Source organism: Bubalus kerabau, chromosome 1 (assembly GCF_029407905.1).
Source record: "Bubalus kerabau isolate K-KA32 ecotype Philippines breed swamp buffalo chromosome 1, PCC_UOA_SB_1v2, whole genome shotgun sequence".
Classification (NCBI taxonomy): domain Eukaryota; kingdom Metazoa; phylum Chordata; class Mammalia; order Artiodactyla; family Bovidae; genus Bubalus; species Bubalus kerabau.
Window position 1 is genome coordinate 203593151 of NC_073624.1, and position 27212 is coordinate 203620362.

At 36.0% G+C, this 27212-nt stretch overlaps 1 protein-coding gene across 1 annotated transcript in view; it reads left to right on the forward strand.

Annotated features, from left to right (window-relative positions):
• The window catches only part of DTWD2 (DTW domain containing 2), a 74189-nt gene extending 51827 nt beyond the window's left edge, over nucleotides 1–22362 (forward strand). Inside the window, exons 5-6 of the mRNA XM_055550309.1 lie at nucleotides 11091–11219; nucleotides 17799–22362. Coding sequence (XP_055406284.1) covers nucleotides 11091–11219; nucleotides 17799–17969 — 300 coding nt within the window. The 3' untranslated portion in view covers nucleotides 17970–22362. The remainder of the gene's footprint in view (nucleotides 1–11090; nucleotides 11220–17798) is intronic.
• Nucleotides 22363–27212: the final 4850 nt, after the last annotated feature.

The window sequence follows — 27212 nt, forward strand, 5'->3', positions numbered from 1 at the left end:
AAAAGAGACACAGTTATAAAGAACAGACTTTTGGACTTTGTGGGAGAAGGCGAGGGTGGGATGATTTAAGAGAATAGCATTGAAACGTGTATATTGCCATATATGAAATAGATGACCAGTCTAAGTTCTATGCATGAAACAGGGCACTCAAAGCCAGTGCACTGGGACAACCCAGAGGGATGGGATGGGGGGAGGTGGGAGGGGGGTTCAGGGTCAGGGGGACACATGTACACCCATGGCTGATTCATGTGAATGTATGGTGAAAACCACCACAATATTGTAAAGTAATTAGCCTCTAATTAAAATAAATATATTAAGAATATTTTTTTTTAAAGAATAATACTTCGTAGGTCCACATTGTTGTAAGTAGCAGAATTCTTTTTTATGGCTGAGTAATATTATATTGTGTGTGTGTGTGTGTGTGTGTGTGTGTGTATCCATCTATCTATCTGGCTATAGCATCTTTATCCATTCATATGTTGTTGGATACTGGTTACTTAGGTTGTTTACATATCTTTGCTATTGTGAATAATGCTTCTGTGGATATTGAGGTGCAGTGCATGTATCTTTTTAAATTAGTGTTTTTATCTTCTTTGGATATATATACTCAGGAGTGGAATTGCTGGATCGTATGATAGTTCTGTTTTTTAGTTTATTGAGGATTTTCCATACTGTTTTGCACAGTGACTGCACCAATTTACATCCTCACCGACAGTGCACAGTGTTTCCTTTTCTTCCCATCCTGGCCAACATTGGTTACTTGTAGACTTTTTAATGATAGCCATCCTGACAAGTGTGAGGTGAAATGCCATTGTGGTTTTTATTTTCATTTCTCTAATAATTAGCAGTGTTGAACATCTTTTCATGTACCTATTAGCCATCTGTATGTCTTGTTTAGAAAACCATCCATTCAGTGCTTCTACCCACTTTTTGACTGGGTTATCTTTTGATAATTAATTCTTTGTCAGTAACTTGTTCTTCTCTGTTATTCAGTGAAGCTCTCTTCTGGTTCTTTCTTTTGCTTCTAAGACTGCTTTTTCTCTGCCTCTTCAATACCTTTTCTTCTTCCATCTTGTAAAAGTTGACATTCTGCTAATAAGTTTTATCTTATCCTACACTATTGATCAAACTACTCATCTGGCTTTATTGCAGTAAAGCCGAGTTGCTTCACACTTATTAACTTGTGAAGAAAGCATTGTGAATCATCACTAGCACTACCCTTGTTAACATCAGTAGCGTCAGTACCACCCTCATAACATCTTTGTCTCTAATCAAGTGCTTACTATATGGCAGGCATTGCTGAACACTTCACATGTTTTAGTGCCATAAAGCACAAGTATTCTGTAAGATTGTTAAGTTTTAGACTCTCAGAGTTTAAATCTAGTTTGAGGTCATACTATTATGTAGAGTTAAATTATATAAGTCTAATTTCCTGTCTTAAGCTTTTAGTGCGGTATTTTTCTACCTCTCCATTCATGCACATTATTTTAATTCAAGGTTATAGAAAAGTGTTTTTAATAAAATGAAAAAGTGTACAGTTTAACTCAGTAAATTTTAAAATAAAAGTTTTATGTGACAGGTTGAACTTATGAGGTAATTGCATAATATGTGCTTTATTTCACACCTAGGCTAATTTATGATTCATTTTCCAGTAGCTGTTTATGAAGCCATGACAGCTTTGTTAAATGAAATTTATCTTTGGTTAAAAAAATGTTTCACTCGCAAGACATTATAAAATTGGTTATTACTTAGGTGAGACTAGGAAATCAATTTCTAATATCCTAAATCAGTTTCTGTTCTGTTTCCTAATAAATGATATAAATTGATGTAAGCACTGTATGAATAAATGAATATGTTTAGGTTGGACAATTTCCTCTTTAGGAGATATTCCAAAAGTTAGTTTCTATAGCGTTGCTCAACAGAGACTTGTCTCCATTAGGTATTGCTGGAAAAAATAGGTATTTGGGCAGCAGAAAGTAATGCTAAAGCTTGTAATCTGTAGTGACATTCTTCTGGCCTGTTTAGTGGTATAATATTTTGTTAATTTACTGTAGTCTTCTAAAGAGTTATTATAACCAATCATTTCTTTTTATAGTTCTTAAAAGTTTATTTTTAATTGGTGGCTAATTCTTTACAATGTTGTGTTGGTTTCTGTTGTACAACAACATGAATCAGTCATCTATATGCATATCCCCTCGCTCTCGTCTCTTCCTCTCGCTGCCCAACCGTCCCCTCTAGGTTGTCACAGAGCGCCAGACTGGGCTGCCTGTGCTGCACAGCAGCTTCCCACCAGCTGTCTGTTGGACACATGGTAGTGTATACATGTCAGTGCTGCTTTCTCAGTTTGTCCCACCCTCTCCTTCCCTCATGTCCACAAGTCCATTCTCTGTGTCTGCATCTCTATTCTTGCCTGCAAATAAGTTCATCAGTACTGTTTTTCTAGATTCAATATATATGCATTAATGTACAAAATTAGTTTTTCTCTTTCTGACTTATTTCACTCTGTATGACAGGCTCTAGGTTCATCTGCCTCAGTTCAGCTGATTCACATTTGTTCCTTTTTATGGCTGAGTAATGTTCCATTGTATATGTGTACAACAGCTTCCTTATCCGTTCATCTGTCAATGGGCATCTAGGTTGCTTTCATATGCTAGACTGCAACCATCAATTTTAATTCAAGGTTGTAGAAGAGTGTTTTTGTGCCTCTATTAATTCTTTTTTTTTTTTAAGAGGAGGCTTTGAAACTCAGATAAAACTTTTTTATTTAAGATAAATTATATTTCAGTATTATTTTAAAGTTTATATTAATTCTGTCAATCTAATGTTTTAAAAGAATAATTGTATCTTAGAATAAGGAGATAGACTATATGACTTACAACAATAACTTCCTATTCTGTGATCTCATGAATCTATGTGTTTTTATTTTCTTTCTCTAGATGTTTCCGTACCCATAGTTCTCAGTGACTTCAGATATGCATTACTTGGAGTTATATAAAAAACAATGGTAGATTAAATATTTGTATTATTAGGAAAAAGCACTAGTTGAGATATGTCTAAGTGACTAAATATATAATATAATATATATATTATATTTATATAAAAATATAATATAAATAAATATATAATATAAATGAAATATATAAATGACATATATATGACTAAATATGTCACTGAATAAAATTTTAAATTTGTATCATTATTTGGATTTGCTTTAATTTGAAATTTTTAAGTGCTTAATTTTTAGACTTCTGAATTGTATGTTTGCATTTTAACATCAAAGTTTTTGTATGTTGAAGAAGCGTGGTGTAACTTTATTATCACTTTAATCTATAAGAAAGCACTAAATTTTAAACCCGATGTGTTCTACAAGTTTTTTAGTAATTTTGGAATTGTGCTTTACCATGGAACCTTAAGAAGTGAATTTTCTCTGGTCAACTCAGAAAAAAAAATTAAACAATAATGTGTTTTAGAAGTAGCATTAATATTATCATTTTATCTATAACTAATGCTCCCTTTCAGAGAAGGCAGTGGCACCCCACTCCAGTACTCTTGCCTGGAAAATCCCATGAGCGGCAGAGCCTGGTAGGCTGCAGTCCATAGGGTCGCTAAGAGTTGGACACAGCTGAGCGACTTCACTTTCACTTTTTACTTTCATGCATTGTAGAAGGAAATGGCAACCCAGTCCAGTACTCTTGCCTGGAGAATCCCAGAGATGGGGGAGCCTGGTTGGCTTCCATCTATGGGATCACACAGAGTCGGACACAACTGAAGTGACTTAGCAGCAGCAATGCTCCCTTTAAATTTATTTTTATCAAGTTTTCTGAATTTCAGCATTAACCTTGGAATCTTTCAATTCAGTTCAATTCAGTCGCTCCGGCGTGTCCTACTTTTTGCTACCCCGTGGACTGCAGCACGCCAGGCCTCCCTGTCCATCACCAACTCCCGGAGTTTACTCAAACTCATGTCCATTGAGTCGGTGATGCCATCCAACCATCTCATCCTGTCATCCCCTTCTCCTCCTGCCCGTGATCTTTCCCAGCATCAGGGTCTTTTCAAATAGTTCAGTTCTTTGCATCAGGTTGCCAAAGTATTGAAGTTTCAGCTTCAGCATCAGTCCTTCCAGTGAGTATTCAGGACTGATCTCCTTTAGGGTGAACTGGTTGGATCTCCTTGCAGTCCAGGGGACTCTCAAGAGTCTTCTCCAACACCACAGTTCAAAAGCAGCAATTCTTCGGTGCTCAGCTTTCTTTATAGTCTAACTCTCACATCCATACATGACTACTGGAAAAAGCATAGCTTTGACTAGATGGGCATTTGTTGGCAAAGTAATGTCTCTGCTTTTTAATATTCTGTCTTTTTAATATATATGTCTTTTTAATATGCTTGGAATCTTAAGTTTTAGAAAAAGTATACAGACTTCATAGTGTGATGTGGTTGGAGCAAGACCATAGATTGATATTTATTGAGAAACTTTAATTGTTGAGAAGACTCCTCCCCTGTACTGTTGTTTTTTTTAAGTTGTTCATAAGAACCCTAAATTCTTCAGGAGTGCCTCAGTCTTGCTTTTCATCAGAATAGCTTTGTTTTGTTTGTTGGGATTTGCTGAAGAATTCATCCATTTAATTATTAACCTAGTTATAAAGAGCTCAGGATCTTGAATAAGACTTTATAAATTCATTTATCTGTTTTACCATGATTGATTTTGGAACCTCGGGTAAGTTACTTCACCTCAGTGTACTTTATTTTCCTCATCTGTAAAATTGAGATAATTCATAAGGTCTTAGTGAGAATTGAATGAGACAATACATGTACATTTTCTAGAAAAGCAATTATTGTCCAAGTGCATGACACTGTGCATGTAAGTGGCTAAGTCTGTGTTCATACTGGCAACTCTCTGATGTCAAAGCTGGACCCTTATCACTATTAGAACATAGTGTTGAACTAAACTGAGGAAATGAAAGGAATGAAGTGGGTTGAAGGATTGGGACCAGAAGAAAACATTAGCACCTTGCCTTCAAAGTGCAGGTCCTAAGCTCAGGTAATGAATCCTGTTTATGAACGATCATAGAAGAAAGGTTGCTTCAGAAAGGAAGGTTTTTATGTGTGTCTTCCATTGGTAAGGAATTCAGAATATCACTAAAATGTTTATTTCAGCTTGTTCTAAACTAGGATTGTTTCAGAAAGCCTACAAAATAGATTGATTTTTCTAGAAACCTTTAGAAGTGCAGCTTTATAGTGCTGCTGTGAAGTGCTTGCCCTCAGTATGCCAGAAAATTTGGAAACTCAGCAGTGGCCACAGGACTGGAAAAGGTCAGTTTTAATTCCAATCCCAAAGAAAGGCAATGCCAAAGAATGCTCAAATTACCACACAATTGCACTCATCTCATATGCTAGTAAAGTAATGCTCAAAATTCTCCAAGCGAGGCTTCAGCAATACGTGAACCATGAACTTCCAGATGTTCAAGCTGGATTTAGAAAAGACAGAGGAACCAGAGATCAAATTGCCAACATCAGTTGGATCATTGAAAAAGCAAGAGAGTTCCAGAAAAACATCTATTTCTGCTTTATTAACTGTGCCAAAGCCTTTGAATGTGTGGATCACAATAAACTGTGGAAAATTCTGAAAGAGATGGGAATACCAAACCACCTGACTTGCCTCTTGAGAAACTTGTATGCAGGTCAGGAAACAACAGTTAGAACTGGACATGGAACAACACACTGGTTCCAGATAGGAAAAGGAGTATGTCAAGGATGTATATTGTCACCCTGCTTATTTAACTTATATGCAGAGTATATCATGAGAAACACTGGGCTGGATGAAACACAAGCTAGAATCAAGATTGCTGGGAGAAATATCAGTGACCTCAGATATGCAGATGATACCACCCTTATGACAGAAAGTGAAGAACTAAAGAGCCTCTTGATGAAAGTCAAAGAGTAGCGTGAAAAAGTTGGCTTAAAAGTCAATGTTCAGAAAACTCAGATCATGGCATCCTGTCCCATCACTTCATGGCAGATAGATGGGAAACAATGGAAACAGTGGCAGACTTTATTTTTTGGGCTCCAAAATCACTTCAGATGGTGACTGTAGCCATGAAAATCAAAAGACACTTGCTCCTTGGAATAAAAGCTATGACCAACCTAGACACCATATTAAAAAGCAGAGATATTACTTTGCCAACAAAAGTCCGTCTAGTCAAGGCAATGGTTTTAAGAAAGCTGTTCAGTTCAGTTCAGTCGCTCAGTTGTGTACAACTCTTTGCGACCCCATGACCCACAGCACGCCAGTCCTCCCTGTCCATCACCAACTCCCAGAGTTCACCCAAACTCATGTCCATTGAATCAGTGATGCCATCCAACCATCTCATCCGCTGTTGTCCCCTTCTCCTCCTACCCTCAATTTTTCCCAGCATCAGGGTCTTTTCAAATGAATTAGCTCTTCGCATCAGGTGGCCAAAGTATTGGAGTTTCAGCTTCAACATCAGTCCTTCCAGTGAACACACAGGACTTATCTCCTTTAGGATGGACTGGTTGGATCTTCTTGCAGTCCAAGGGACTCTCAAGAGTCTTATCCAACATCACGGTTCAAAAGCATCAATTCTTCGCTCCTCAGCTTTCTTTATAGTCCAACTCTCATATCCGTACATGACTTCTAGAAAAACCATACCCTTGACAAGACAGACCTTTGTTGGCAAAGAAAGCTGAGTGCTGAAGAATTGATGCTTTTGAACGGTGGTGTTGGAGAAGACTCTTGAGAGTCCTTTGGACTGCAAGGACATCCAACCAGTCCATCCTAAAGGAGATCAGTCCTGAGTGTTCATTGGAAGGACTGAAGTTGAAGCTGAAACTCCAATACTTTGGCCACCTGATGTGAAGAACTGACTCACTTGAAAAGACCCTGATGCTGGGAAAGGTTGAAGCAGGAGGAGAAGGGGATGATAGAGGATGAGATGGTTGGATGGCATCACCAACTCAATGAAGATGAGTTTGAGTAAACTCTGGGAGTTGATGATGGATAGGGAGGCCTGGCGTGCTGTAGTCCATGGAGTTGCGAAGAGTTGGACATATCTGAGCACCTGAACTGAAGAAACCTTTAAGGAAGCTGATCAAGTGCTTAAAAATTCTTGTGACTGTTAATAATGGAGTGAGAAACAGAATAGTTTTATGTATTACTCAGGCATTAAAAAGAATACATTTGAATCAGTTCTAATTAGGTGGATGAAACTGGAGCCTATTATACAGAGTGAAATAAGCCAGAAAGAAAAACACCAATACAGTATACTAACGCATATATATGGAATTTAGAAAGATGGTAATGATAACCCTGTATGCGAGACAGCAAAAGAGACACAGATGTATAGAACAGTCTTTTGGATTCTGTGGGAGAGAGAGAGGGTGGGATGATTTGGGAGAATGGCATTGAAACATGTATAATATCATATATGAAATGAATCGCCAGTCCAAGTTCGATGCATTATACTGGTTGCTTGGGGCTGGTGCACTGGGATGACCCAGAGGGATGGTACGGGGAGGGAGGAGGGAGGGGTGTTCAGGATGGGGAACACGTGTACACCCGTGGCGGATTCATGCTGATGTATGGCAAAACCAATACAATATTGTAATAATTAACCTCTAATTAAAATAAATAAATTTATATTTAAAAAAGAATAGTTTTATGTTGTAATGAAATGTCTTAAAAGAGACTGAGAACAAATAACAAATAATCATCATCAAATTATAAAAATACAGTGTTATTTGGGAGGAGTGTGGAGATGATTACTGTTTTAATTTTGAGGGCTTTTTTTGTTATTTTTCTTGACCAATGAATTAACTATATTATAATAACTTATTTTAAAGATGTGCTATGCAAACATAAGCAATAGCTTGTTATTCCTTTGGATATCTGTTTGAATCCTAAAGGTCATTACTAAACCACTAAACTTACTACATCTCCCACACTTATAATGACACATCACAAAAGTAACTGAAGGTCTATCTAGGAAGGAAGTGTTTGAACAGACCCTTTAAAAAGGTGTCTAAACAGTGATCATAGCTGTTAAGCTGTTATCTAATCTTCTTATATATTAAATATACACTTAATGGAAGAGAAGGATTTTAGGAAATTTTAAGGAATTAAAATCATAGCTAATCCAGAGAATCAGTGGAAAAGATTGAAGCTAGATCTTAGGAGTAAGGTTGGATAAGTTGGCTGTTTCTAAAGTGGAAGCGATAGGCTTACAACCTGTACCAGTAGAATTCTAAACCAGCCAGTGATACTCCTGTTCCTAAAGAAGTCATATTAAGAGTCCTTAGACAGCTTCTACTCCTGGACAACCAACTTCCAAGATCAAAATTAGTGAAACATTCTTTGCATAAACATGGCTTCCAAAAATGGAAAATGAATATTGTATATAATAATTACACATGATATATATAATATACACATTAATCATAATGACATATAATTAATATAGAATTATAATTGTATACATATTATATGATCTTGGGATTCATCACTAAGCATAGGTTTTAATACCATCATGTCTGGCTATCTGATTTTTTATCAGGTGAGCAGGAACTGAAAAACTAAATGACTTAACTGAAATTAATTAATTATTGTCAACTTTGATACAGTAATCTTGATCCCTTTAGTAGTTTTTCTTTCTACATAACATACTTTTATTATATGTTAATTTTTTTCTTTCTTACAATAGCTAATTTTGCCATGGATTTTCTTGACCTCTTATTCATGCAGATGAGGCAGTTTCTAAAAATTATTATGATGCTTGTGATTTTTCAAGAAGATGGGTCAACAGGTTTTCTTTTTGGCTTTGCTCATTTACTCATTGAATTAAGCATGTGTTGAAGGTGATATAGCACATAAGTATAAAAAGAAGAGCTGTGAGGGCATATTAACATGTTTTAATAACATATATGCTACTAATATAACAGATAGTAGTTATGTATACTCTTTTAATATATCCAGTTACTGGCTAATCCCTGGAGAGATGATTTGTGAAGGATATTCTGAAATCTTTTTAACCAATGACAGATTTCAGATTCTGTTTTCATATAGCCACGTGAGCCATAGTAAGAAATAAAACTGCCCCCCCATTTTCTTTCAAAGATAAAATTAATTCCAATAAACAAAATTTAACTGTGAATTTTGCACATTTCCCATAGGTTTTGTTTTAATCAGATGTCTGTTATAAACTCCTCCACTGATGACTTGGAAATGAGTATTGAAAGCAGTAGTTGGCTTTACTTTGTTTTACTACATTGACCTGATGAAATAATCAAAGCTGTTAGTAATTACAGTTAATCAACATTATGAATTTTTTATACAGCTATTTAATCATAGGCTTTCTTTTATAATTATAGATGTTTCTCAACCATTTTTTTCTTCAATTTCTTTCCCTCCCTGTATCTGTTTTTTATCCTGTCCTTTGGTTAAAATGTGAAGTAATTTTAATATGATCATATCTAAAGCATAATTAGTCAAATATATATTTCAAAATCACATACATTCTGTAGTGAATCTCTACCCACTTTATTTCTCACTTTATTTCCCCACTTCTCTCCCTTCCCCCTCTCTCCTTTATCTCTTTTTGAGGAAGGAAAGGAAACAAGTTGTAGAGAATTCATTACAAAAAGAAGAGTGAAAGAACCATATTTCTCATCACCTTTTCTTACATATGATTTTGGTCAGAGTATGGACTTGGGATATAGCTTTATGAATATAGGATAATACTGCAGTTTCATGTAATTAAAGAGCCAAAATTCTGACATTCATTTTTCTATTGCTTTTCTAATGTGTGACTCTGTCTCAGCTAGAATATTATCTTGATGGAGAAAAGTATTTGTAGTATGCTACTACTTTTATCTAAAAAGAGGATATGTATGTATATGTCTGTGTGTTTATATGCATTCACATCCACATAGACATACACTTACCAGTTTAAAAAATAATGGAAGGGACTTCCCTGGTGGTATAGTGGCTGGAAATTTGCCTGCCAATGCAGAGGACATGGGTTCAGCTCCTTGTCTGGGAATATTCCACGTGCTGTGGATCAACCAAGCCATGCCTTGAGCCACAACTGCTGAGCCCACGTGTCACAACTACTGAAGCCTGTGTGCCTAGAGCATATGCTCTTCAACAAGAGAAGCCAGCACAGTGAGAAGCCTTTGCAGTGAAATTAGAGAATAGGCCCCACTCTCTGCAGCTAGAGAAAACCTGTATGTAACAACAGACCTAACACAATAAAAAAAAATATATTGTTTAAAAAAGATACAACAGACCTCAAAGACATTTAAAAAAATAATAGAAGAATAAACTGTAAAACAAAAAATCCCAGTTGTCAATTCTCCAAAGTGATTAAACCAGTTTCACTCCTAATTCAATGTATGAGAGTTTCATTTGCTGCATCCCGATTTGGTGGTGTTAGTCTTTTTTATTTTAACTGTTCTAATGGGTGTGAAAGGGGGCTTCTCTGGTGGTTCAGTGGAAGAGAATCTGCCTGCTAATGCAGGAGACACAAGTTCAGTCCCTGGGTTGGGAAGATCCCCTGGAGGAGGAAATGTTAAGGCACCCCAGTATTCTTGCCTTGGAAATCCTGTGGACAGAGGATCCTGGCGGGCTATAGTCCATGTGGTCGCAAAAGAGTTGGACACAATTTAATGACTAAAAGCAACAATAACAGTAACGAGGATGACATGTTATTGTGATTTTAATTTATATTAAATCATGTTGAGCCCCTTTACATGTACCTATTTGTACTTGTATATATATTCTTTTGTGATGTGTCTGTTTACTCTTCTGCCCACTGGGAGGGGGTTATTAGTCTTATTATTTTTGATTTGTAGGAATTTGTATATATTTTGAATGTATCTTCTTTATTAGATGCGTAACTATCTTCTTGCTTCCTTTTAACAAAACTAATGAAAAGATTTATATACAGAAGATATTGATACATTTAATATTTATAAACTGGTGATTTTGGAAGGAAATTAGAGTAATTAGTATTTAAAATACAGACCTTATGTTTTAAACCTAAAATGAAAACTGCATTCTATTCTGTTTTTGGTTTCAGGTGCAATTAAAAACTAGCATTTCTAGTCAGTATGTAATTCGGGCGCAACCAACTAATAGGTGCCTTTCTACACTGGAGTGTGCAGCTGTTGCTCTTTCTATCTTGGAGAAAAATAACTACATACAAGAGGTATGTCTTTGGAAAGTTACATACTTTTTAAAAGTAGGTGTTTGGTTAGATTTTTGTCTAGCAAACTTAAAAATGCATAACTTGTTAAATTTGTAGCTCAAGTGACAAGTAGCCTATATCTGTGATAGAAATGTGTGTACTTTTAAAACCTTCATTTCTCCTCTGGTGTTTTTCTGTTAGTTTAACATTCCAGATTGGATTATTTAAATATTCATTCTAGGCTGTGCAAACAGCATTTGTAATATGCTAAATTGTTTTTAAGTAGCATAACATTAAATACAGTTTTTTCTTGGCTAGATATTTCAGCATTCTGTATTTCTTAGTATTTGTGTTCTCTTGTACTCGACTTTTTTTTTTTTTTAATTAAAAGAACATTTTACGGCAACATTTTTTCCATTGGTACTTTTATTTGAGGAGAAATATCAACTTTCTGTTTATCTTATTAACGTTGCTTAGAGTATAAAAAGATACAATTTTTTTTGAGAAAAAAGCCTACTGAATATGAAAAGGTTATAACCTGTAATCAACATTTTACTTAATTTCATGAAAGCCTGATGATTTCATATATAATTCATAATCATTAGTAAATAATAACATTTTAGTAAGCTCACTATCTCATTCTTTTAGAACATGTAAGAAACTTTACACTTATGACAAGAAAAAAATACCAAAATAAAACTGAATTGTTATTTTTTTTTTAATTAGTGAAAATGTTTGATAAATTCGACTCCAGAAGAAAAGTCAGAGGATAATGAGCATAACTAAATGAAGTTTTGTAACTCCCTCTTCTCACACACACACACAACACATACACACAGAATACTCTCTTCTGCCTTTTTCCTCTCTCTCATACATCATAGTTTCTATTATAAAAGTATGCCTTAGCCATGAAGGAAATTCCAATAATGGATAAAAGCTCAGCTCAGAATTACTGGATTAGTTACCGAGAAAGAAAAAAGAATCAAAGACCTGCAGGGCGAGGAGAGTTAAAGAATGCTAGAAGAAGCATTGAGTTGCCCTTTCCTCTCCCCCACCCTAAGCCATGTCCTGTGTCAGCATTGGAGACTTTCTTCGTTTGGAAGAAGTAGGCTATCGTGAATAGACTCTTTTTGTGTGAATCTGTGTGAGTAGAGTTAATTTGGGGTCTTGACAACTTCTCTTTCTCTCCTTTGAGGAAAAAAATTCATGAGGGATCCTAAATCCTTCCTCCAATTGACCAGGGAGTATTCTCAGATATTTTCCCCTCTCCCTTAACTTTATCACCTATTCCAATGTACCTTGCATCAGCAAAACACACTTAATATTCCCCTATACTTATTTGTCAGCTTTGTTTATTAGCCATCATCTCTGTATGTTCTTGAGAAGAAAATAACACTATACTTAGGTATCTTAAAGGAGAGATGAAACTCAAGACTGTTGTTTAGGCTTGCTTTTTGTACCGTCTCTGTATTTTCCTTTTTGTTGAGGTAAAACCATAGGATCAGCCAACATCAGACATCACTTCAGTCACTCAGTCGTGTCCGACTCTTTGCGACCCCATGAATCGCAGCACTCCAGGCCTCCCTGTCCATCACCAACTCCCGGAGTTCACCCAAACTCATGTCCATTGAGTCAGTGATGCCATCCAACCATCTCATCCTCTGTTGTCCCCTTCTTCTCCTGCCCTCAATCTTTCCCAGCATCAGGGTCTTTTCAAATGAGTCAGCTCTTTGCATCAGGTGGCCAAAGTATTGGGAGTTTCAGCTTCAACATTAGTCCTTCCAATGAACACCCAGGACTGATCTCCTTTAGGATGGACTGGTTGGATGTCCTTGCAGTCCAAGGGACTCTCAAGAGTCTTCTCCAACACCACAATTCAAAAGCATCAGTTCTTCGGCACTCAGCTTTCTTTATAGTCCAACTCTCACACCCATACATGACTACTGGAAAAACTATAGCCTTGACTAGACGGACCTTTGCTGACAAAGTAATGTCTCTGCTTTTTAATATGCTATCTAGGTTGGTCATAACTTTCCTTCCAAGGAGTAAGCGTCTTTTAATTTCATGGCTGCAAATCACCATCTGCAGTGATTTTGGAGCCCAGAAAAATAAAGTCAGCCACTGTTTCTACTGTTTGCCCATCTATTTGCCATGAAGTGATGGAACCGGATGCCATGATCTTAATTTTCTGAATTTTGAGCTTTAAGCCAACTTTTTCACTCTCCTCTTTCACTTTCATCAAGAGGCTCCTTAGTTCTTCTTCACTTTCTAAGGGTGTTGTCATCTGCATATCTGAGGTTATTGATATTTCTCTCAGCAATCGTGATTCCAGATTGTGCTTCTTCCAGCCCAGCGTTTCTCATGATGTAGTCTGCATAGAAGTTAAATAAGCAGGGTGACAATATACAGCCTTGACGTACTCCTTTTCCTATTTGGAACCAGTCTGTTGTTCCATGTCCAGTTGTAACTGTTGCTTCCTGACCTGCATATAGGTTTCTCAAGAGGCAGGTCAGGTGGTCTGGTATTCCCATCTCTTTAAGAAGCCCCACCTTACAGAATGGGTCAAGCTGAACATAAGGTCCCAAAGCAATAGTGAGGTCATTAAGTTCTCATTCTTTTTGCTTTGGTCACTTGGGTTAGTGGTAGTGACCAGGAGTAGAAAAAGGATGTTTGATACTTAGGTATGTTATTTGGGAGGTTCTGATAAGATGAACAGCAGGAGCATGAGCAGAAAAAAAGCATAATGAGACATCCCAAGTTGCTTATTATTGCATCTGGCTGACAATTAGCTTTCTTAGTGGGAGAACTCCAAGTCATCCTGTTTAAATCTAGCTGCAGTAAAAAAAAAAAAAAAATTGGTGCATGCTTCTGAGAAACACAATTAACATCTGCTCGGAAATAGGTGTTTTCTTTCTTTCCTGGGAAGGAAAGCTATAACATGCCTTTTTCCCCCAATAATCTTTTATTAGATGTATTCTAATATAACCTTAAGATGATGAGGGGAGAAAAATGACTGTTTTTCAGTTGGCTTTATTCTGTAGAGGTGGGGCTTCTCAAAATAAAGCACTTGGCATAGAATGGCCTTCTTAGTCTGTTGACTCATTCTTTTCCTTTATTCTTGAGCAGTTTTCAGACACTGGGAAATAGCATGATACAAGTTTTGAAGCAAGTTTGAATTAGAATTTTGTCACTTGTTATCATCAGTTTTTACCAGAAGGCAATTCATGTAATCTCTTTGTGGCTGTTTTCTTATGTGTAATATACGAGAAATAGTTACCTCATAATATTGTTATGAGAAGCATAACATAGGGTATGTTAAATGCCTGACACCAGACTCTTCAAGAAGATTTCATTGTTTTGCCTTTCTTTGTCTCTCATGTTCTTATCTGTAGATTGACAGAAAAATTGAACTGAAAGTTGGTGACTTTCATTCTGCTATTGTAATATGTACCAGGGTTTTTCATACCTTGGAAGCCTTATGAACTTTTATAACTAGATGGGGCAAGGCTTTGTGCTGTAGCCAAAATGCCTTAGTTCTACTCCATCATCAGAAGCTGGTTATAATGGTCTTTTGAAACTGTTACTTTGCATCTATAGACAAGGGATTTACAGAACCCTGATTTTCCCCCAAATAAACTTTTAGAAATTAGCTAATTTTGTAACTAGAGGATTTTTTTGTTCTTCTGAACAAGTAAACCTCTCATATAGCTTCACATTGCCTCAGATATAATCTTATGAATGTATAGAGAAAAATGATCCTTTATATCAAGTTGTATGCTAAGCACTTCAAATGTATCATTATAGCCCACCATAATAATAACCGTGTAAGATGGACTTTGCTGCTGCTGCTGCTGCTGCTGCTAAGTCGCTTCAGTCGTGTCCAACTCTGTGCGACCCCATAGATGGCAGCCCACCAGGCTCCCCCGTCCCTGGGATTCTCCAGGCAAGGACACTGGAGTGGGTTGCCATTTCCTTCTCCAATGCATGAAAGTGAAAAGTGAAAGTGAAGTCTCTCAGTCGTGTCCGACTCTTCACGACCCCATGGACTACAGCCTACCAGGCTCCTCTGTCCATGGGATTTTCCAGGCAAAAGTATTGGAGTGGGGTGCCATACATATTCCTCACTTTACAGATAAAGAAAGTGAGGCAAATAGATATTACCCAATTTATCTGGAAACACATAGCTGGTGATTTTATCAGTACTTAAAACTCCAAAATCAGAATGGCATAATGCACTCTGTACAGTGGGGTTTCCAGTGGGACCTCTACTAATAATACTTAGGGATGCAGGCTGATGGATGCACCATCTAGACACATCATTCTACTTTTATCAAGGAAGGAGTGAGAGGATGTGGGGAATCATTAACCACTTTTAAAGCACCTGTCCAGAGATGATGCACACTATTCATGCTCATATTTTGTTAACCATGTCAAGTTATATGGCCATACCTAACTTCAGAGCAGACTAGAAAAATGCAGTCTGATTATGTATCCTGAAAGAAGACTGGTGTATTTGTAAGCAGCCCTAGTGATTATCATAAATCTGTCTATCTCCGAAATTCATTCTCTTAATTACTTCAGGGAATTAATAGAATCTTATCTTCAGGAAGTAAAAGTTGGAAGCCCTTATAGGAGTTACAGGAGTATTATAGGAGCATTACTCTTCTATCATGAAGAATCTAATAAATGTCATAGCATAGCAATAGAAACTTCAATTGTCTTAGTCTGTATATGGTCCTGGATGTGTGTCTCTGATATGATGTTTCAGGATCCAGTCACTTCCTTTGTTGACCCTAAAAGTAATATATAGTCATTTCTGTATTTCTTCTCTTGTTTGAAGAATTGAAGATACTAAAATTATAAGAACATACCAGAGACTTTCTGCAGCAATGTCAGAGCTTTTTCTAATATGTTTGTCTTTTTCTTATTGGTGTCAGTTGGGAGTTTCATTTGGTTGCATGTAACAGAGCCCTTACTACAGTGGTTGCACCATATATGGGCTTATTTTTCTCCTGTGAATAAAAAATGCTGAAGTGAGTAGTCCAGGGCTGGGGATGCAGCTGAAAAGGACATCAGAGACCCAGATTTCTTTTCTTTCTGTTCATCATTGTATGTTTTTGGCTCTAATCTTCATTTTTATTGCCCTGTAGTCGCATAATGTTTATCTCACATCTAACAGTCATGTTCCAGATATGAAGAAACGGCAAAAGCCTACGATGCCTGCTATGTCTGTCCTAATCCAAGGCCTTCCACTTATCTTGTTGGATAAACTGTCACTAGTTAGTGTAGTATTGCTAGTTGGACACATTGCCACTTTGTATGAAGTTTTGGATTTTTTTGAAATTAGGAAGAAAAGAATGGATATGGAAAAGCAACTATCAGTGAGTGCCACATATTCGTAAGAATTTGTTGTAAATTAAAACTTAAAAGCCCTTTGCTACCACTTATGTTGTACATGGGAGGGAATACATTTTTACTTAGACATTGTGAAATTTTTGTTATTAAATCTATCTTTAGATTTGACTATCTAACTAAAAAGATCTGTGTATCTTTTTATTTTTTCAAAACAATCTGCACAATCAGGTTTGTTATTTAAAAGCGTTAGATCAGGTATCTCAGGCCCAAGGAAAGAATCTAATTCAAATATGTTTAAAATGCTGGCTTAATCTTTTTGTTTTTTCCTAACTTTTGAATTTGAATAACTTCAAGGACATTATGGCAGCAGCAGCAGCAAGGACATTATGCTCCAGTTGTTTTACAACCTTCACTATTCTTGTGCTATCTTATGGGTCCATCTAGGTCACATGTTTGTGTTTTATGTCTGGCTCTATAGGTATTTGAGTTTAGACAGCTATGTATACAGTTACAGTTATTTCAAATGCACCCAAACCTGAATATCTAACTGGTATGTGGGCCTTGGGTGGGCTTCCCCTGTGGCTCAGCAGTAAAGAATCCGCCTGCAATGCAGGAGACACAGAAATGCAGGTTTGATCTCTGGATCGGGAAGATCCCTGGGAGGAGGAAATGGCAACCCATTCCAGTATACTTTCCTGCAGAATCCCACGGACAGAGGAGCCTGGAAGGCTGCAGTCCATGGGGTGGCAAAGAGTTGGACACGACTGAAGCAACTGAGCACGCATGTAGGCCATGGAGTAGTGTGAGAGAATTAGTAAACTTATCCATTGTTGCCATCATCTAATTGTTATCAAGTAGCAGGAAGCTTGTGTTAGTCTGTGATTGAAACTGAATTAACTAATTTGTACTGAAATGTCTCTTTTAGTCTGCTTGTTACAAATCAGTTATTATAATGGCACCAATTTTTGTACTTTTTGAATATATTAAAGTATAAAACTAAGTTTAGACTTTATCACCCATATAGAAAATTAGTATTTGTATCTTCTTAGTCAAATTCCTTAGTGGTATGTAAGGTATGAATTTATATGAATTATTCATTTAGAAATTATCATATATTTATTAGAGTATCTATTGCTTTTCATGGTTAACAGCTGATAATAAAAATATAATAATATCTGTTTCCAGAGAAAAAATTCATGATTTGTCACGCTTGTGTATGTTTCTTTCTTTTTTTTTTTTAAACAGACTTTGCTTCGCCCTCTTCAGGCTTTATGCTCTTTCCAGCTTCAGCATGGTGCTCAAATTCGCCTCAGCAAGGAATATCTTCTGAAAAATGGATTATATCCTAAGCCAATGCCAAAGAACAAACGCAAACTCAGGAAAATGGAACTATTAATGAACAGCGTTAAAATTTAGTGCAGTTGTTCTTATGGTGCCAGTTATGATAATGTGCAGCTGACAATACCAGGTTACCTTTTTTTATACATTTTAAGTCTGTGGGTTTTTGTCTAAAGAATTAAGAGTTACATACTAAACTTACCTAGAAGAAGAAAGTAATCCAAATAGCCATAAAAACAAATTTCACTTACTCAATGGAAAGCAAGATTTATTTCATACTATATTGTTTTAAAAATGTACCTCTAATTTTTTTCTTTTTCAAATCAGTAATTTGAAATGTGGTTAGTTGTTGAGCTGGGTTAGAAGTTCTTATTTATAAAATGGAATGAAAGGAAAATGGTATGCCTGATTGGTTCAGTATTGTTTCTATGGGTGTTTAATTATGAAGAGACCTACAGTAGAGGATACCTATAGCAAGTTACAGTCTTGTACATGAGCTTTATAGCTTGAAATAAGTAGCAAAAGAAAATAATAATCAAGTAAATTAGGTTGAAATTTTATTTCATAAATAAGTATTTAGGAACTAAACTTGAATTCAGCTAATGTAATTTAAGTGTGCTATTAATTGCCCTAGTTTTAAAAATTAAAGTATGATTAGAAAAAGTACATTTGATACATAACATATTATTATGTATATAATAATATATATTATTATTGGTATTTATATACAGTAATGATTTGGTATTTCTGTACATTGCAAAATGATCACTACAGTAAGTCTGGTTAACATCTGTCACCATGCATAGTTACAACAAATTTTTTCTTGTGATGAGAAGTTTTAAGATTTACTCCATTAGCAACTTTAAACTATACAATATAGTATTACTAAGTATAGTCACCATGCTATATATTATATCCCCATGACTTAAAAAATGGACCTTTTTGATCTTCTTCACTCATTTCATTCCACCCTCACTTCCACTTCTGCCTCTGGAAAATACCAGTCATGTTCTGTTTATCATAGAGCTTGTCTTTATATAAGCTTCCCCCCTCCCCAGGTTCCATATATAAGTGATATCATTTCTTTTTCTTACTTCACTTTGCATAATACCCAGAAGTCCATCCATGTTTTTGGAGATGGCAAGATTTCATAATTTTTTATGGATAAATACTATTCCTTTATAGATCTACACATATTAATATATATATATGTATATCTACGTGTATATATATATATACACACACATAGACAAACACACACACGTACACATTTTCTTCATCCACTGATGGATGCTTAGATTGTTTCCTTGTCTCGGCTATTGTATATAATGCTGTAATGAACATGGAGGTGCATATATCTTTTCAAGTTAGTGTTTTCTTCGGATAAATACCCAGAAGTGGGGTCACTGGGTCATATGGTAATTCTGTTTTCAATTTTTGAGGAGCCTCCATGCTGTTTTCCATAGTGGCTGCATCAATTTTTATTCCCACCAATAGTGCACAAGGGTTCCCTTTTCTCTACATCCTTACTAGCATTTATTATTTATTGTCTTTTTGGTGATATGGCCATTCTAACAGGTGTGAAGTGGTAGCTCTTCGTGGTTTTTATTCGTATTTCCCTAATTATTTGTGATGTTGAGCATCTTCTCATGTACCCGTTGGCCATCTATATGTCTTCTTTGAAAAAATGTCTGTTCAGATCATATGCCCATTTTTAAATTGGATTTTTTAATATTTAATTTTATTAATTATTTATATATTTTAGGTATTAATCCATTATTAGTATGTGACTTGCAGATACTTTTCCCTGTTTAAGTAGGTTGTTTTTTCATTTTGTTGATGATTTCCTTTGCTGTGTAAAAGTTATTCAGTTTAATGTAGTCCTACTTGTTTATTTTTTGCTTTTATTGCCTGCCTTTGCTTTTGGTGTCAGATTTTAAAAAATCATTGCCAGTCCCTATGTCATAGAGCTTATTGCTTATGTTTTCTTCTAGGAGTTTTATGATTTCTGGTCTTACATTTTAGGTCATAATACATTTTGAGTTGATCTTTGTGTATAGTGTGAGATAGTGATTCCGTTTCCTTTCTTTTGCATGTGACTGTATGTGGCTGTTTAGTTTTCCCAACAGCATTTACTGAAGAAAATTTCCATCCTTTGTGGTAGACTAACTCACTATATAAGTGTGGGTTTATTTTTGGGTTCTCTATTTTGTTTCATTTGTTTTGTGCCTGTATTGTACTTTTTTGATTACTATAGCTTTATAATGTATTTTGAAATCAGTTTTCTTTCTTGAGATTGCTTTGACTATTTAGAGTCTGTTTTGGTTTCATACACATTTTAGGATTATTTGTTCTATTTCTGTAAAGATGCCACTGGAATTTTGATAGATAAAGCACAGAATCTGTAGATTGTCTTGCATAGAGCTGTAATTTTTAACCAGGTGCATGCTATTTTGAAATAGCAAACATTTTCATTTTTATGCAATCTGAATAATTTTAGATTTCTCAGTATTCATTGAACAGATTTGTTGACTGTGATACCCTACTGATATTGAAGTTTTCACATGGAAGTAACTGTAGAATATAAGACTACTATAATTTTGAGAACAAATTTAAATATTTGTAGTGGGCAAAAGCTTTCAATTTAAGAAAATAAATTTTCCTGTCCTCTTGGGAAAATATGGGGATTTTTGTATAGAATAAGAGATGTATATGTAGTGTATATGTATTTCTAACTCACATTTACTCCAGTTATATACACATTTAGGCAAGAAGAGGGAGTTCTGGTTTTTTCTTTACTACTAGAGTTTCCTGTATATAGTTTGGAGTTGTAAAGAAAAACTAAACATTAGATTTAAAAGTAAGCTTTATACTCACACACACATATTTAATTTTTCTAGCATAAGAGCTTTTTAAAGTCACTTACTCTCATTAAGCAGTTTTAAATACATTTAAAAAACTATCATTATTAATATTTTTAGTTACTAAAATTTTTCAAAATGTGTAGTATTATGTGAGAATTTAACAATCTGACTTTTAAAAGTTGTTACTTTTTTTTATTATATTAGTTGACTTTTAACTTCAGATGCTTTGTATTTGGTTGAGTTGCCTGGACTAGTTCCAGATTTTGTGGATTTATAGCTGATAGAAGACTTTACATGTAGACTCTACACTTTGATATAGGGTAGATTATTTTCTGAATTGTTATTCAAGCCATGTAGTTAACTCCGGAGAAGGCAAAGGCACCCCACTCCAGTACTCTTGCCTGGAAAATCCCATGGACTAAGGAGCCTGGTAGGCTGCAGTCCATGGGGTTGCGAAGAGTCGGAAACGACTGAACGACTTCGCTTTCACTTTTCACTTTCATGCGTTGGAGAAGGAAATGGCAACCCACTCCAGTGTTCTTGCCTGGAGAATCCCAGGGACAGGGGAGCCTGGTGGGCTGCCGTCTGTGGGGTTGCACAGAGTCGGACATGACCGAAGCGACTTAGCAGCAGTTAACTCAGAAAGTATTCATTTATATAAAGGTGACTGTGTGTTTCATCAGCCTGTTTGTGGTGGGTTAAAAAATCGCTGTGTATTTTGAAAATTTTATGTACATAAAGTATTGAGGACTACGGTATACAAAAGAAGTCACAGTGCTTAGCAGCTTTCTGTAGCTTAGGTTATAAAATGTATTATATGGAACATGAGAATTTTATTAAGAAAAATTATGTCCCCCCACTTTAAGACTCCAAACCAGCTTTCCTTAGCTGTAACCATTACAATATTAGGGTCTTTTCCCTAAGATTTTGGAAGGAGGAAGCTCTTCACCACCACCGTTGTTAGTGAATTATGTAGAAGAGCACTCTCATATGGCTTTCTTCATCACATATCCCTTTCCTCATCACATATCCCCATTTAATGCCCTAAACTGGCTGTTTAAAAATGTGATCATGTTAATAGAGAATCCTTTCCATTGAATGATGTTGAATTTCAGAAAGGTAAATTGTTGATCATGGATACAACTTCATTGGTGTAGAAGTAAATGTTATTGATTCTCTAAGTAAAACATTAGTTTTGACTTAGTAAACTTAAAAGTTTTATATAACTGGATTTTTACTATATAGAGTTATTCCTTAAAAATAGATATGAGTTTTTAATAGATAAATTTTTATAGATAATTGGATGTTTTTATAGATTAGTAATACTGTGCTTTTTTTTTTTTAGTAATAATGTGTTTTAGATGTATGAAACTTTGAATCTAATTGTTTGTAGCATAGCATAAACCACTGCCTCTTAATTCCTTTAGCAGTTTTAGTAGATTATAATAGATTAAAATTTGTGCAGGAAATCAGTGCTCCTTAACTTACTCTATGCTGATGACTTGGCTCCCTTAGTTTATTAAAAAAGCATATTAGAGAAACAAATAATTGTTTATTAATCTTTAATAATTGTTCACTTGAACTAACAACATAAGAATTATTTTTTATATCATGTATGAAATGAGTTGCCAGTCCAGGTTCGATGCACGATACTGGATGCTTGGGGCTGGTGCACTGGGACGACCCAGAGGGATGGAATGGGGAGGGAGGAGGGAGGAGGGTTCAGGATGGGGAACACATGTATGCCTGTGGCGGATTCATTTTGATATTTGGCAAATCTAATACAGTTATGTTAAGTTTAAAAATAAAATAAAATTAAAAAAAAAAAAAAAAAGAATTATTTTTTAAAGAAATTTTATAGTGTAAGGGATTAAAAACACTGAAATAGATATTCTTTGAATAAGAGATTATAATTTACTGTTACTCAAGAATATACTGAGGAATTCAGACATTTTTTAAAGTACATATGCCTCAGGATTATTTTCATCACAGATGAACTCTTCATTAATTTTGTATGCTAAAAGTATTTATCCATTTCTGTCTCCAGATATGTTATTTGCAAGGTGAAAAATCTCTTATTACATTTTTTGCATATATTTAATTTTATGGGAAACATAATTGATATGAAAAAGGCAATAACTTACAATGTGAAAAATATCAGATTTTATAAATGCATATTTTTAAAGCTTTATTAAATAATTTTATTTCTAAAATTGCATCTTTCTTAATATAATCAATGAAGAAGCAGTTAAAAATATACATGAAAAACCATGATTTTGAATCTAAAATGTAAGCTTGCCTTTTCACATCTCTGGATTATCTGCAATTATAGAAATGAAACCAGTATTTTAACATACAATTAATAGTATTGTTTAGTAACTCTTAGAATTTTTGCAAATTCAAATTCTATGGGGCAGACAATGACAGATACTTTCACCCATGATGGGTAGTCTTTTATAAAAGAAAAATATTTAGTAAATAAAGTAAAAATAAAAATGAGTAGAAACAGTATCTTTCAGGCAAAATATATTAACAAATTAGCTATTTCTTTAATTTATGAAGGGTTCATTCAGTAAGTTAAAGTGGGAAAAATGGATTATGATGTTACTTTTTGATTTTTTAATTTGTGCTAATTGATTTCATTACTTTTCAGAGTATTGGTCTTCATTTTAGCTTAACGTTTATTAATGTTTATTCTTACAGAGTATAATAATAGTTTTTATTTAGAACTTAACATTTGTAATTTGTAATATCTAATATTCAGTAGATTAATATAATAAAATTAATTTCCATTTTAAAAGAAATCATTATATGAATAATGACTTAATGCTTCTACTAATTTTTGTTGATAAGTTATTTGAATTATTTCAAAATAAAAATTGTTATGTTTTGTTTTTATGGTGATTATCAATAACATTATTATTAAAATATCTTGAATGATTAATTTGAAATATTAATATATGAATCATTCCTAGTATTTTGCATCAAAGAACAAAATGTTAGGCAATATATCTCTCCATGCATCTACCATTATTTTGGATAATTGGATGTGGTGCTTTAGTAGTGAAATAGGCTTTAGTATTTATAAAAATTCAAGGTCAGTATATAGTAAGAGTGTCTTACTGTCTGTCTTTTATGTCTGTTAGTAGATAGATCTTAGTCTACGTAGTGTTTCTCAGTAATTAGTCCAATAAACCATTTATTTAGTAAATATTTTTATGTAGCACTTAGTAATACTATCAGGCACTATTTTAAGTACTAAAGAATATAGTGATGCTTGAAGATAGAATCCTTGTGTCCAAGAAGCTGAAGTTTGGTGGTTGGAAACAGATGTAATAAAATAATTTCAGGTATTGATAGCTGTTACAGAAGAGAGTCCAGAGGTAGAGTATGACAGTTCAGGAGAGCAGTTGGTAAAGGCTTTGTTGGACAAGGCGACTTCTCTGTTTTTTTGCTAAATGATGAGAAGGATACAGCACATGAATAATCTTAAGGAATTTTTCAGGGAAATAATCATTCAGAGGGATCAAAGGACAGGAATTTTTTTTTAGAGATATGCAATATTAAGGATAGCTGTCTGGATAGATTGGTAGACTTGGTGAAGAAAAAAAATGACAGATTTTTGAATCTGATTATATTTTTTCAGTGAAGAAAGTGGTAAAGTTATTAACCAAGTATGAAGAAGAATATTGAGATATGTTTATGGAGAGAGAGAATGAGGTATTTATCTGGAGAGTGGGTTTACTGGGGCAAGGAGTAGGACTGTCTGGCATTGTTGTGTAGCCCTTTCAGATACATGAGTATACATTTGAAGTAGATCTGTGTATGTGAGTTGTGTATGTGTGTACTCTATGTTCTGCTGTGCTGCCTAGTCCTAGAGGAAGCAGATGATTGGATTGAGGTGTTGTTAGATGAGCCCACGAGAAGGAGAGAGGGTAAGGGAGTTGAGGGTACTGTGTTATAAACTAGACTGCAGACTCTGGGATGGATGAGGAGAGAAGGACATCTAGACCGTCTGTGTGCAAAGCCTTTTCAGTTGTGTCTGACTCTGTGACCCTATGGGCTATAGCCCACCAGGCTCCTCTATCCATGAGATTCTCCAGGCAAGGGTACTGGGTTGCCATTTCCTTCTCCAGGGGATCTTCCCGACCCAGGGATCGAACCCATGTCTCTTATGTCTCCTGCATTGGCAGGTGGGTTCTTTACCCCTAGTGCCACCTGGGAAGCCATCAAGTAAAGAGTCAAGAAGCTGTGGAATTGGATGGTCAAGTTTTGGGGTCTGGAAGTCCCCAAGAATAACAGGAGTAGTGGTGAAAAGTAGGTGCTGAATTCATGAATGAGTGAGGCGAAGTGACTGGAGGTTAATAGGTAATGTCAACAAGGAGGGAAAGGGGTGATAGTCTGGTAATGCCTTTCAAAGGTGCTATAAGTCTTTAATGAAGAAAGAGGAAAGAACAAGTGAGTTTGATGGAAAGTGACAAGGGCCATCAAGGAGAACTACTCTGTCTCCAGGCTTTGAGGTACGAGGGATGTGAGAGGAAAAGCAGCTTCCACTTGAGAGGACCACAGGAGAAGCAGCGTCCTAAGGGAGCAGCCAGTTGCACTTATGGTGAGGGAAACATTCAAGGATAGGAGAGCTTACTGGTAATTAGGTTGAGCATCTGATTTATTATATAAATGAGGGAAAGTTTATCTATTGGGTGTGACACCGTACAAACAGTAAAGTGATATGCTGCTGCTGCTGCTAAGTCGCTTCAGTCGTGTCCGACTCTGTGTGACCCCATAGATGGCAGCCCACCAGGCTTCCCCATCCCTGGGATTCTCCAGGCAAGAACACTGGAGTGGGTTGCCATTTCCTTCTCCAATGCATGAAAGTGAAAAGTGAAAATGAAGTCGCTCAGTCATGTCCGACTCTAGCGACCCCATGGACTGCAGCCTACCAGGCTCCTCCGTCCATGGAATTTTCTAGGCAAAAGTGATATAGGAATGTTCAAATGGTAATACATAGTCACCCTATTGATCACTGACCATGAATTCTAAAAGGTGCAGTGGAAAGATTTGTTCATTGTGTATATTTTTCCCATACTACCAAGGAATTAAATCAGTTTCTGAGGACACTGACCTAGTGTTCCACAAATTTAACTCAGTTCTGATACTCCTGAGTGCCGGGGTCCAGCCCCGGTGGATCCAGGGAATTTGAAGCGGGGACAGCGTCGGCGAGGATCAGGAAACAATTGCTTAATTAAACGTTAATTAAGGATATAAAGAGTGGTTAAATAAGGATAGCTCAGTGAGGAAATTCAGTGGCGAAAAGAGGCTGAATAATTCAGTCAGAAGGTGAGAGAAAGAACGACTTGGGGAGACCAAGTTTCAGTGAACAAGGCCCGCACTTTATTTTCCAAAGTAGTTTTTATACCTTAAGTTGTGCATAGAGGATAATGGGGGAAGGGATACAGTCATGCAGTAAGCCAGGCTTTCTTCCTGCAAACTTATCATATGCAAAAGTTCAGGTGATTTGCATCATCTTCTGGCCTGGAGGCCTGTTAACATTTTAAGACCCTTTCTTCAGAAAACTTATTTTTCTCTAAAGGTGATTAGTCAGGCACCACCCTCCAAAAGCATTAGATAAAGTTGCATTCCTATAGGGCAAAGGTGTGGTGGGCTATAACAAGAAAAAGAATTAACTCAAGGGTCCAAGGTTACAAACATTAAAGCTACTACCTACACCAATTATATTAATCAATACACTGCCAGGGACACAGCAGGTAAGGGATATGGAAACTTAGCAGCAAACATTGGCCCAACAAGTGAAAAACCCTTCACCAATACAATTTCTAATCAATCTTTTAACTGCTCAAAGGAATCTGTATTTAGACAGTTTAGAACATCTCATGCCTCTCACAGTTGGGAGGCTCTGAGCAATCACATGTGGTCGGAAAAACCTATTCAGGCAGGCTAGAGGACTTCCAAAGGAGTTTGTAGGTTGAAACACTATCACACCCAGGAACTTTATTAACTGGAGCTGTAAGTTAACTTTTTTTTTTTTTTTTTCAGAGAGAGGTAGTGGGGGACAGCCCCCCATAAAGTCAGAGGTGTAGGTGAGAGCACAAAGCAGAAAGTAGGCAGACTGTGGTTTTGGGGGTAGATGCTCGAGAATTTCCAGGGGGACTCCTGGGGCTCGATCCCGCCTTTACGTATGCCGAGCCTCCTTCCTCATGACCTTTGCCACGGGCGGAGCTCCTGCTCCTGGCACCTGAGAGATAGCGGTGGATTCCACAGACTACAGTTTCAACCTCCCAAGTCACTCCCCTGCCTCAGGTCCAGGTTGTCACCTGTGCCTTCTGACCAGCTGGCTGTAGACTGAAAGGTCCAACAATCCTTGCCTTGGGTTGGGTTAGTTTGCTGCAGTGGCCCACAGAACTTGGAGAAACATTTTACTTACGAGATTGGCAGTTTA